The sequence below is a fragment of the Myodes glareolus genome, chromosome X, assembly GCF_982192425.1.
Source record: "Myodes glareolus chromosome X, mMyoGla1.1, whole genome shotgun sequence".
Classification (NCBI taxonomy): domain Eukaryota; kingdom Metazoa; phylum Chordata; class Mammalia; order Rodentia; family Cricetidae; genus Myodes; species Myodes glareolus.
This window is the reverse complement of record NC_142053.1, coordinates 43023527-43036319: the sequence shown is the minus strand read 5'-3', so window position 1 is coordinate 43036319 and position 12793 is coordinate 43023527. Positions and strand designations below refer to the sequence as shown.

At 38.4% G+C, this 12793-nt stretch overlaps 1 protein-coding gene across 1 annotated transcript in view; it reads right to left on the bottom strand.

Moving 5' to 3' along the window:
- Window positions 1-875: 875 nt before the first annotated feature.
- Lhfpl1 (LHFPL tetraspan subfamily member 1) overlaps window positions 876-12793 on the bottom strand; it is a 49395-nt gene continuing 37477 nt past the window's right edge. The window contains exon 4 of the mRNA XM_048442090.3: window positions 876-1843. Within this exon, the coding sequence (XP_048298047.1) occupies window positions 1662-1843 (182 nt within the window). The 3' untranslated portion in view covers window positions 876-1661. The remainder of the gene's footprint in view (window positions 1844-12793) is intronic.

The window sequence follows — 12793 nt, the reverse complement described above, 5'->3', positions numbered from 1 at the left end:
ATTAGCTCCACCCCTTCATCTTTCAAATCCATCTTAGTCATTGCTTTTTAAAAAACCAAAACTTTCCTGCGATTCCTTAAGTCATCAATTTAGTTTTGTGGCTGTTCTGTGATCCTTTAGCCCCTCTTCACCCACCTTCAATTTTCTAGGACTTAACACATTGGCAATTATTTATTGACATGCCTGTTGATAACTCCTCACTATTCATTTTAGGCTGAGAAGCTGTTTTCATCATTTAAGCCTAGTGCTTGGAACAGAATGTTGAATGTTTAAGAAATGTTTCCTAAATGAGTGACTAAATGAGTTAATTATGAGTGATTATGAATGGAGTATATGAATTCAGTTGCATACATAAGGCAAGTATAAGAACTCTGACTCTTTATGGGATGGTCTACCATTAATCAAGCCAGCTTTGTTAGTATTTTTCCCCTCTAGGTGGACAAAATCTATGACAGAATGTTTAGGAATAGAAACAGATGAGTTGGCTTTTTGCATCACAGTCCCTCTCTAGTCCCTGAAGCTGGAGTTATGGAATAATAGCACTGGTCTTAATTATCTCAGGGAAGGGGTGAGGCTAATTTCCCTCAGGGAGATACCAAATTCTTCACCATCCATCAGCATTGATCACAGATGGGATGGAAGTCAGGCCTAAAAATACTTCAGCCCTAGGTGACATCATGGCTGTATGCTTTCAGATCTAAGTCACCCCAGATGGAAGTGAGAAGATTTGAAGAGCAGTCTTTAAAGCAGACAGGGAAGCTTATATCACACTACAGATGATTACTGGGACAAATGTTATTCTAGACTTTCTAGTCACATAATAAACTCAGATAAAATTTTTAAGTAGAATAGAACAAAGAACATCCTTGCCTTCATCACTGTGATTGTGTATTTATTGAACACCTCACAAATGTTAGACTTTGCTCAAAATATTCAATGGACAACATTTCTTTATCTAGAAGGGGTTGGGGAGTAATTGTAATATTTTGATACCAAATTCCCAGAAAGAGTAGAAAATGAACTCCTATCAATATTCTAAAGCATAATGTGGAAGGTGCCCCAGATTATATGCAAAAAACATGATTAATGTTCTCCCCCACTGGAAATTACCCTTTCACCAAACTTTCCCATGCTTGAGAGGGAAAAATGGGACCAAGCATAGACCTAAGAACGTCAAAAATGATTTGCATATTGATACTCGAGATATGTTTGTGGGCAACAATAAATATTAGATGGAGAGCCATGGAATTAAATGTATGGGAAGCAGCTTAGTCCATTTCCTAGTACCTCTGAGTAAAACTGCTCCTGAAACCTCTCAGGTTTAAAATTAGTGGAAAGCGTAACAGAAATCTGAGGGGTTTCTTGCTTATACATTTAACGTCCAAATGAGAACCGTATTTTGTACCAAGGTCTCAATGGGACTTGGGTGGTCAGTGGAAACTCTGCCCAATGAATATTTGAGAGCATCATTGTGCCCGATGAATTGTATAAATAGGTATGGACTTAGAGCTTTATGGGGACGTGAAAATGAATGACAAGTGGTTACAAAGCGTGCAAGCACTAGGCTACCCTACCAGTAGATGACTGTCTTAGCATAGTACCTCTTCTCAGGGCTTGTTTCCCTCCCATTCCCACCCTCTTCGGACGATCTTCTTCAAGGCTTAAGGTTTGAGACAGTGATCAAGTTCCACAGCGTAAGAATTGGTATTCCTCATGATATTCTCCACCAACATGACTGGCTTGGGATTTCTTCCAGCAAAACAAGAGAGCCAGGTACAAATCAACATGGCTGCAGCAGCTCCGCCCCCAGCACAGTAATAGGCCCAGCCAAGTCTACAGGTACCTGCGGAAAGAGGGATAGAGATATAAATGTTGATTTGTCTTTTCATATATCCTTTTTGGCAATAAACTGTAAACATAATCTTTGAAAGTATATTTTAATTAAAATATAATTATGCTATAGAGCTTTGCATTGGTACAGATTTTGGTTTATTGATACAAATTTAAGGTCAATTTTATTATACTGTGTATATGTATTTCTGATCTTGATTAAAGTATTGTGTTTGTCCAGCTCATTTATAAACGTAATGTATAATTAAGAACTATAGTTTAATAGATAATCGCCTATAATAGTCAGGCTTGTAGTCATGTTAGTTAGATTTTCTAGGTGTATAGAGATATATTTCAGATGGATAGGCATTCTTCAAACCTTCCAAAGACTACAGAATACAGCATTTAAAATGTTTTAATAACTTAGGACTTTTCATGACAATGAGACACATCTGCTCCTGGCAGCACCAATCTACTTCAAGAGGAATATGGGCATCGAAGTGGCTCCTTATGGAGATGGTTAGCCATTTGGGCAAGAAACTGCACTTGCCTGGACTGCTTGATGAACAGGACATGCAGGACCCATATAAAATTGACTGCTGAACTTGCCTAAAAATGAGTTGGTCCTTCCGGGTTCCTACTTCATGAAAGAATCAGCTAGACATTCTGCAGGACACAGAAAAGAATTACTAAAAACTACCAATATAGGTGGAACTGTCTTTAAAATTTCCTGCTTCATGGAAAAGTCTGCTGGATACTATGCCTCTGTAGGCTGAAGATAGATGCCCCAACATTACAGAAGAACTTAGGGTGACTGTCCAGGCAGTAAGATGTCTCTGTCAATTTAAGAGATTTGGAAGTTGCTTACCATGCACTTTCTATTTATTTAAGTAATATTATATCCTCCTGGAGTCTTTGATGGAGAATTTATAGTTATAGTTTTCCTTAGTTACAATAAAAGATTATATATATATATTATATATATATATAAACTGTAATTCTTGCTTGATAACTGTTTCATATAATTTTACTACGTTAAAGTTACAACCTTCCTTTTCTTTTTAAACAGAAAAAAAGAGGTGATGTGAGATTTCCCTCTGTATGCTGTGATTACCATTAATGAATAAATAAACTGCTTTGGACCTATAGCAGGGCAGAACTTAGCTATGCAGGAAAAACTAAACTGAATGTTGGAAGAAAGAAGGGCAGAGTCTGAGAGAAGCCATGTGGCCCCGCTGAAGCCAGACGAAACTTTTGTCAGTAAGCCACAGCCACGTGGCAATACACAGATTCATAGAAATGGGTTAAATTAATATGTAAGAATTAACCAATAAGAAGCTTGAGCTAATAGATCAAGCAGTGATTTAATTATTATAGTTTTCTATGTGGTTATTTCAGGTATGAGCTACCAAGCAGCCGGAAATGAAACAAGCGGCCTCCTACAACACAATTATATAATTTTCCTCTATTACCTATTACCTTTCCTTTTTCTCAAGCTCTGCTGGCCCCCTTCTTTCTGGTCCCTTCCCTAGCTTCTACCCGTGTGTGTGTGTGTGTGTGTGTGTGTGTGTGTGTGTGTGTGTATGTGTGCACGCGCTCGTGTGTACACTTTAAATTGGATAACAAACTGAGGGATTCCTCCATGGAAGAAGACGATTTCTCCCCTACTCTCAACACCCCTTAGTTCTCTGTAGGTCTCTACCTACGAGTGAGGCCCCATGAATCTTTTCTCTTATAAAAGTATATTCTTGACACATCTTCTTTGGGATGTGATGGTTAAAGTAAGGAAAGAAAATAGATATGTAAGCTAAGTTTTCTGTTTCCTCCTTCCCTCCTTTATTGTTTGCTGGTCCATGTTTTAGCAAGACCTTATAAAACCATATTTCCTATTAGAGTAGGAACCGGGAAATGGTGCAGGTGGTGACATTGCAGCAATATTGATTGCAATGATGACAGGAGAAAGCTAATAAAATATCAAAAATTATACTAAATTCTTTACACATTGACCTCATTGATCATCACAGCAACCTCATGACCCAGACACTCTTGTTATCTTATAAATGATGTGGCAGACACGGTAAATACTGTGAACACACACACAGCTAGAAAGTGGTAGAATTGGACTACAGATCATGCTTAAAGATGTTTCACAAGCACTACATTTTTAGCCAAAGAGATATATTACTGTACATCTGCGTCTTCAAAAGATCCTTGTCCTGAATCATCAGAAGCTGAGACAGCTGAAATCAAGTCCCTTCCTTCTTACTATATGTCTATATTTTAACATAACCGTTCAGTACTTATTAGAAAGTATACATTGTAATCAAAGTTAACTTTAACATGGAGTAGTTTCCATTTGAAAGGTAAGAAAAAAGTGCCACGTGCTTAAACACATACACCTCACCTCCTGCCATTTTATAAAAGTAGGTCACCTTTTTTGACAGATCTATGCTTTTAGTAAAAAATCTTACAGGAAATATTAACTCTTTCCCAGAGAAAGAGCTATTCTTTAATGAGTTACTAGAATGACTAACTGCTAAAATGAAGTGTTTGAGCTAGCAGGATTCTAGAAATGGTGATAGGTGCCCAACTATTCAAATTTAGTCCTGAAGAGAGAAATAGGCAGTGATCTCTCTCTATCCTACAGTCTTGCAGAAAGTTAAATGGCATCAAAGATACCAATACTAATGTTTATTACAAAAACTTGCATTTTCAAATCTACATTTGAACAAATACTAATTAGTTTTGTTCACATGGGACTCAGTAAATCTTAAATTTCACATCAAAATTGCTGATGTGTCATGAAGTTGCCGATGGGTTCAAATTATGATGCTTTACTTTTCCATTGTTTGCCTTTTAGTTTACACCACATGTCCCACCTCAGTTGTCTTTACACTACCAAGTCATTGCTTGTACTGCCTAGTTTTGTGCCAACTTGACACAAACTAGACTCATCATAGAGGAAGGAGACTCGGCTAAAGAAATGCCTCCATGAGATTCAGTCGGAATGCTTTTTTCTCAAAAAGCATTGATCAAACCATTTTTGATCAATGGCAGATGGCACAGCCTATGGTATGTGGTGCTACCTCTGGGCTGCTGGTCCTGGGTTCTGTAAGAAAGTAGGCTGAGCAAGCCATGGAGAGTAATCCAGTAAGCAGCACTTCTTCATGGCTTCTGCATCAACTCCTGCCTCCAGGTTCCAGCCCTGTTTGAATTTCCATACTGAGTTCCTTCTATGATGAACAGAGGTATGGAAATATAAGCCTAATAAACCCTTTTATTGGTCATGGTGTTCCATCACCGCAATAGAAACCCTAAGACAACACTCATGCTATAACTTCTGTGAAAAAATACCTCCTTCTATCCTCTTGTTCACTGATTCATATCTTACACAGAATACTGTTCAGGACTTGGCACCTACTGGAAACTTTCCTTGATTCATTGCAGGAGGCCCAAGTCATCCCAACCAATAAAGGTCCATGAATTCATCTGAGCATCTCATATACGGCTACTGCTGTTGGAGAAAATATTAGGAAGAAACTTTACATTTCACATAGTTTGTAATCTGCCAGTTCCTCCCTTCACAGTAAAGGGGACTTTGATACATTTTTGCTGATGATTTCAGTGTTTTGGCCATAGTGAGTATAATTTCACTATGTCAGATCTACTCTAGCAGTATTTTGAATTTTGGTGTACTTTCACTTTCCCACACATCAACGCAAAACACTTTCATCTAAATTTTCAACTGAGTTTGAAAACCCAAAGTAATAATCTATTGATGTCTTGAATGTTCCATGGCCCTTTTACTATAAAACATATGCATATTATGTTTCCTCTGCCTAAAATGCTTCCTTCTTGTGAATCTGTGTGTATACATACACTTCCCATCACACTCTCTGTTTATCAAAGTTCATATGATCTCATTAATTACTTCCTAGGAGTTTCTTCCTGAACTAAGTCAAATTCCCTCGCAAGAGGATGTCATACTACCACCCTTCCTTTCTTTTGTTCTTGAATAGCCATTCCCTTATTTCTTATCCTGACATGTGCCAAACATCAGTCATTCCAAGGAGTACTACTTTGCCAATAGACCTAGGCAATGGAAAGTAAACAGAAGTTTCTCTGTCCCACCCGGTCTTATAGTTGCTTCTAAATAATTACTCGGAGGCTAATACTAATTATTAATACTTGACCGAAAGCTCAGGCATATTACTAGCTAACACTTATGCTTAAATTAACCCATATTTATATCTATATTTATATTTTTGCCGTGTGGCTCAAGGCTTGTTACCTCATTTTCTACTTCCTGCTTATTCGGTGACTGGCTAGTCAGTATCTTTCTCGACTTCACTCCTCCTCATCTGAGTTCTCAGTTTGATTGTTTGCCCAACCTTATCCTGTCTGGCTATTGGTCAAATAGCTTTTATTATTAACCAATAAGAGGAATACATATTCACATGTACAGAAAGATTATCCATCAGCAATGGAACTTTTCCTAAACTCCTGTGGTCCAAGGCAAAATAATAGTGAAAATTAGGTTACCAATGCTATCGGAGAGATGAGAGAGGATGTTAAAATACTTTTAAAATTGCTATTTTAAATTATCTATGCTGGTTTGAATGACATGGCCACCATATGTTCATATATTTGAATGTTTGGTCTATAGATGATAGAACTGTTTGAGAAGGATTAGGATGTATGACTTTGCATGCAAAATAATTGTTTTTATTATATTTCCATACACGTGTATCATTATGCTTTGTTCTAATTTGTACACATACCCTATTACCCTCCTCAATGCTCCCTGTCTTGATAGGGCATAGTTTTAATAGAGATGACTCCTTTGATAAAAGAATGCCTCTAATTCCAAAGTAGTTTCAACATGATAAAAAAAAAACAATGGTGGAGTGTGGGTACAGTACATGACAGTCTATTTTGAAGTCATTTACCAATATTTCTATATTATTTCTTACCTTAGTTTTCCATAGATATGAGAGGTGACTTTTCCCAATTCATTAACACATTCTAAATAAATGCTTGGGAAATCACATTGAAAATGGAGTTGGGAAATCTTCTTCAGAAATCATTATATTATATAAATTATTCAAAAAGTTGTACAGGCTTAGAAATAAACAAAAGGCTTAGTAATTGTTCCAAATTCCTAAGGCAGAGGCAGGAATTTAGACTAAATCTCTAACCCTCAATCTCATATGCTCCCTTATGGTACTCTTAGCCTTACTCTTAATCTCCCACAAGGTTACCTCTTAAGACTTGATCAACTCTGAAGAGCAAACCCTGGAATCAATTTCCAAAATACTCCTAGTGAACCTCTCTTCTTGCTTCATCAATTAAAAAGTGCTACCATTGCGGAATAGGCATGAGCCATTGCAGAGATGGAGCCATCCCTGAGGTGTGTACCCTTTCTACAGAATAGGCACAAGCCATGGCAGAGATGGAGCCATCCCTGAGGTGTATACCCTTTGCTAAGCAACTTCGCGTTCCTCAGCTTTTCCTTATCTAGCATAGAAAGGGCATCACACTTCCATTTCTTCTCTCTTCTTCCAGGTCATCCCCTCATTAGAGCAGCAGGAATATTTTTATTAGGTAAATGCACTCTGGGACCAGAAAAAGATTTGTTTTTTTAGATGAAAAGAATATATGCATAGCATGACCTTACCTCAAAGCCCTAATCAGGAAGCAAACGACCAGTGTGAACAGCTCTATCGGGTAAAGAGATGTCAATAAAGACCTAAGTAAGCATTTCAAAGGGAAGAAGCAGTTACCACTGTGTGAGAAGTCAATGCCAACGTGCCCCTGTAGCCATCCCAAGTGCATTCTGAATTTCCTCTCTTAAACACCCTCCTTAAGACACTCAATAATACCTAAGTCCCAGGCTTCTTATGTACAGGAAGCTAAAGAGAAACAAAAGACAGAGAGCTTTCATCCCATACCCTCCTCACAGCCCTGCATGGTTTCTGCTTGAGGGAACAGAGGATCTGTAAATCTTCTATTACCAAAAGAAAACAAGCAAAAAATATATTTTTAGAACTATTATTCCACTTTAATAATCACTATCGGTCACTCCAGCAAGTGCTTGGGCAATGATAGAAGAGTCTGACACGGAAAGATGAAGGAACAGGGAGCAACACCAATGTGATACCACTCTTCACTTCTAACCACTTCTAAGGAAAGTCCACCAGACTGTCGGCAACTCCTCAACCATATTATCAGATGTACTGACTGTTGGTACTCATATTCTGGTCACAAATATTTACCTAATAGGAACTATGTATTATCTTTTTAAAGACATGGTCTCTCTTTGTTGCCCATACTGGATCCAACCCTTTACATAGACCAGGCTTGCCTCAAACTTGCCATCCTCATAGGCATACACCATCAGCCCTAAATAGAACCCAATATTGGGAGTACTGCAATTTCACTTGATTCTCACAGCTATCATACTTATGTCTGTTCAAGTGAGTTTCAGGAAGGCAAATGACTTGGCCAACTTAAAGTTTCAGAGGCAAGGTGTCAAGGCCAGGCCTGATTTAAAATTTTACAGATATCTTCCAGCAATCTCAGGAGAAAAAAGGTTTGGCAACACAAATTATTATTATCTAAATTTTATGGGAAGGAACAATCAATCATGTCACTTTTCTGGGCCCCAGTACCACACCCCTTGTTTTAAGCAAGTGGTGTGGGAAGTCCTTCTGTATATGTGTTGCTTTTATTGGTTAATGAATAAAGAAACTGTTTCGGCCAATGGCTTAGAAGAATAATGATAGGCAGGGAAAACTAAACTGAATGCTGGGAGAAAGAAGGCAGAGTCAGGGAGACGCCATGGAGCTGCCAGAGGGGAAGATGCAAGGTGTGAGCTGGAACCTTGCCAGTAGGCCACGAGCCTTGTGGTAAGATATAAAATAATAGAAATGGGTTAACTAATAAGAAACTAGAGCTAATAGGTCAAGCAATGATTTAAATAATATCGTTTCTGTGTGATTATTTCAGGAGTCTTGGTGGCCAGGAAATGAACAAACAGCCTCCTACAGCAACCAAAGGATGATTTGAAAGAACAAGCTTTGTTGATTATATTTTATATTTATATTTCAGGGTAAACAATTCTTTCATTTAGAGTAGGGATGTTCAGAGAGTGGTTATTCTAATCGTTGTGCCTCTCTGGCTTCTATTAGTTGTATAGAATAACTTTTGACTTACCCTGCTCCAGTTTCAAAATTATATATATATATATATATATGTGTGTGTGTGTGTGTGTGTACATATATATGTATATACATACATATATTTGTACATATACAATTGTACAAACACACATATATTTACAATTATAAGTAGGGGAGAAGACTGTTGCTTCTCATTGAGATCCATTATGTTAAAAGCATAGTTTGGGAACCTGAAACTTCTATGGAAAAGATTGAAGTATGTGGTGACTTCAGAGAATAACTATTAACCTACACAGTCAAACACACTGTAAACACACATCTAACAATACACAAATCCATTTTCTATGACAAAAGTAGTCTAACCAAAATATTGTTATCAAGTCTGAAGAACCTTTACCTAGGCAAACAGCAGATGTTTACTATTTATGTTTTCTTCAAAATGCATCTGATATCTGAGGAGTTAGCACAACAAGATGGATGTTCTCAGTTCTGAATAGCTATGCTTCGCTCCTTATGGACTTAGGAAGTAACTACGCAAAAAGGAAGTCTGGGAAACATCAAGTAAAGACATTTCTAAAGGTATTGAGGGAAAAAATACCAATTTCCTTGGATTTTGGAGACTGTAGAGTTAGAAAAATGTCTCTTAAATTCACAGGTGTAAGCTCTCCATTAAGATGGGGAAAAGTAATTAAGTAGCTCCCCAAAGATGAAACACTGGAGCCAGATCTGTTCTTAAAATCTCTTGAGAAGCAGTACTGTTCCTTGTAAGTAAGTTCCAGTAAGAACACTTAAAATTCCCTGCCCTTGAATCGAATGCGCTGCTTCTGAACCTCTATTCTAAACTTATTCCAGGGCCTGTGTCCTCAGAAGATAACGCTGGTGAGTCGGCATCACACCTAGAAGTTTCCCTGCACATCCGTACATGAGTGTCTGCGAAGAGGAAGCTTGGGTGGCAGGATAGGGGAAGAGAATCGACTCTTACTGCAAATTAGCTTTATGCAAAATTTTTGGATGAGCACTAAGATAAGTCTGTTCCTTTCTGTGTGCTCCTGCATCGGTTCTAACACCCTTTCTGAGTCATTCTATTCCAGTGTTGAATTTGCTGTGACAGAATCCCTCATAAAAGTTATTAAATCATCACTCAGCAGTGGGCCTGACATTTAAATCAAGACATGTTGCTTTTATTCCAAGTCACAAATCAATTTGAATTGGAGTTTGTGACTGTTTCCTTTGATTCAGCATTAAGTTGTTGCTGTCTGCTGTGAATGGGTGGGAGGGAGGCAGTGAATGCCACTTAAACTGGTCATCCTCTGTAAAGACCCAATTCTATGCTCTTTAGGAGACTGATGCCTGACAGTGGCCACAGAATTGTGATGAGCCCCTCTGAGAAGTTAGCCCCAAACTAATGCTTGTACTGTGGATTTGCAGTGGGTACTGTGAATTAGCAGTGGATACTGTGGATTAGCACTGGGTACTATAGATTTGCAGTAGGTACTATGGATTAACAATAGTACTGTGAATTAGCAGTGGATACTGTGGATTAGCAGTGGGTACTGTAGATTAGCCGTGGGTACTGTGGACTAGCAGTGGGTACTATAGATTTGCTGTAGGTACTGAGGATTAACAATGGGCACTGTGGATTAGCAGTGGGTACTATGGACTAGCAGTGGGTAATTTGGATTAGCAATTGGTACTTTGTAGTAGCAGTTAGTACTTTGGATTAGCAGTGGGTACTGTGGATTAGCAGTGAGTACTATGGATTAGCAGTGGGTATTGTTGATTAGTGGTGTGGGCATCAGACTTTGTAATCAGAACAAGAAAGAGTCTGAGAGAAAGTCTATTCCTTCAAGGGGCCAAATTCAGAATGTCAATTTAGTATTAAAAAAAAAATTCTCAAGAACTTGATCAAAGAAAAATGTCTTTAGAGGGAGAATGGAAGTATGGTGATGGTTACAGACATATAAATTGAGCAAGGTAAGTATGTCTTTTGAGTTCTCCGTGTCTTCTCTTGAAGAAAATTATCTGGTGCTATTTCCAGTCCCTGGAAGTCTGGAGGGACAGTTGCAGAAGCAGGAATGTGACAAGTACATAATAGCTAAATCGTATGAACTGATTAGGGCTACGAGATATACACAACTTTCAGATGGATAAAAGTTTGACTAGGTGTAAGTGTTACTAAGAGTCAAGCTCTGAGCATGTCTACTATAGGGAAAACCATGATGGTGCCCAAATATTAGAGGTAAGGTGTCCCAGATATCAGTGGCAGGAAGGATAAGATTGTTATGAAGACTGGAGCTCCAGAATAGGACAAAAAGGCATAAAGCTGTAGGGGAGAATGTGAATAATTCAGGAATGTACCGAGCAATCTGTGTTTCTGTACAGAGGAAATCTATCTTGATGTGGTGGCACATGCCTTTAATCCCAGCAGTAGGGTAACAGAGGTACACAGATCTCTCTGAGTTAGAGGCCAACCTGGTCTAAATTGTTCCAGGACAGCTAATGTTGCAGAATAAGACATTCTCTCAAAAATAAAAACAAAATAAAACAAAACAAAAAGATGAAATCCAAGCTGTAAAGATTCTTGACATTAGAAGAATGAAGAAATGGTTCAGGTAGAATGCCGAGAACAAAATTGGCATCTTTTTCCCATTTGGTATACTCAAAGGACGAGAAATGGAAGAGGTTGTATTTTAGCTTGAGATGAACAAGAAAGTGGAATAAAGTATAGAATAAAAAAATTACATATCTCCTTTACCCTCATTTCGAGTATATCTATTTTCCCAGATAAATAGAATTTTGTTTGTCAGTCAACTCAGGTAGCTTTACAGTGTCCCCCATTCAAACTGGGTTGTTGATATTGATCCCAAGAAGATGCTCCCTACAAAAAGATACCTAAACATCCCATAGGAATCAATGAAGTAGAAGGTTAGGAAAAGAACTTGAAAGGGATCAAAGACTAGGAAGAGACTAAAGAGGGCAGTTGAGGCAAGCAAAATAGGGTTAGAACACCATCCATGACCATGGTACATGAGGACAAAGAAGAGAGAACTGAGCCTATACCAGACCTCTTCCTAATGACTACATTATTTCTCCAAAGCCAATTCAGTTCAGGAAAGCTAACTGCTCTTCCCATTACCGTGGCTCACCTAAATTTATGCACTTGGTCACAACATCTCTTCCAAGCTACTGTTGGTGCATAACATGAGAATGAGAAAGACAAAGGCTTCCCATTTTCTAATTTGCTATACTTTTGCCACAATGGCTTGACTCTTTTTTTTTAATTAATTTATTTAATAGATTTTAAAAAATACTAATCTAAATTCCCACTCCCTCTTCTCCTCCCATATCTTCCACATACCCTCCCACCCCATCCCCATCTAATCCTCAGAGAGGGTAAGACACATTGCTTGTGGAAGGGAAGGTCCAAGGCCCTCACTACTGTATCTAGGCTGAGCAAGGCATATATACAAAAAGAATAGGATCCCTAAAAGCCAGTGTATGCAATAGAGATAAATCCTGGTGTCACTACCAATGACCCTACAGTCTGCCTCAGCCATGCAACTGTCAACCATGACATTCAGAGGAAATAGTTTGGTCCTGTGCTTGTTCTTTCCCAGTCTGACTGGAGTTAGTGAGCTCCTATTAGCTGAGGTAGACTGTTTCAGTGAGTGTACCCTTCATGATCATGACCTCTTTGCTCATATTTTCATTCCATCCACTCTTCAACTGGACTTTGGGAGCTCAGTACAGTGCTCCAATATGGGTTACTGCCTCTGTTTCCA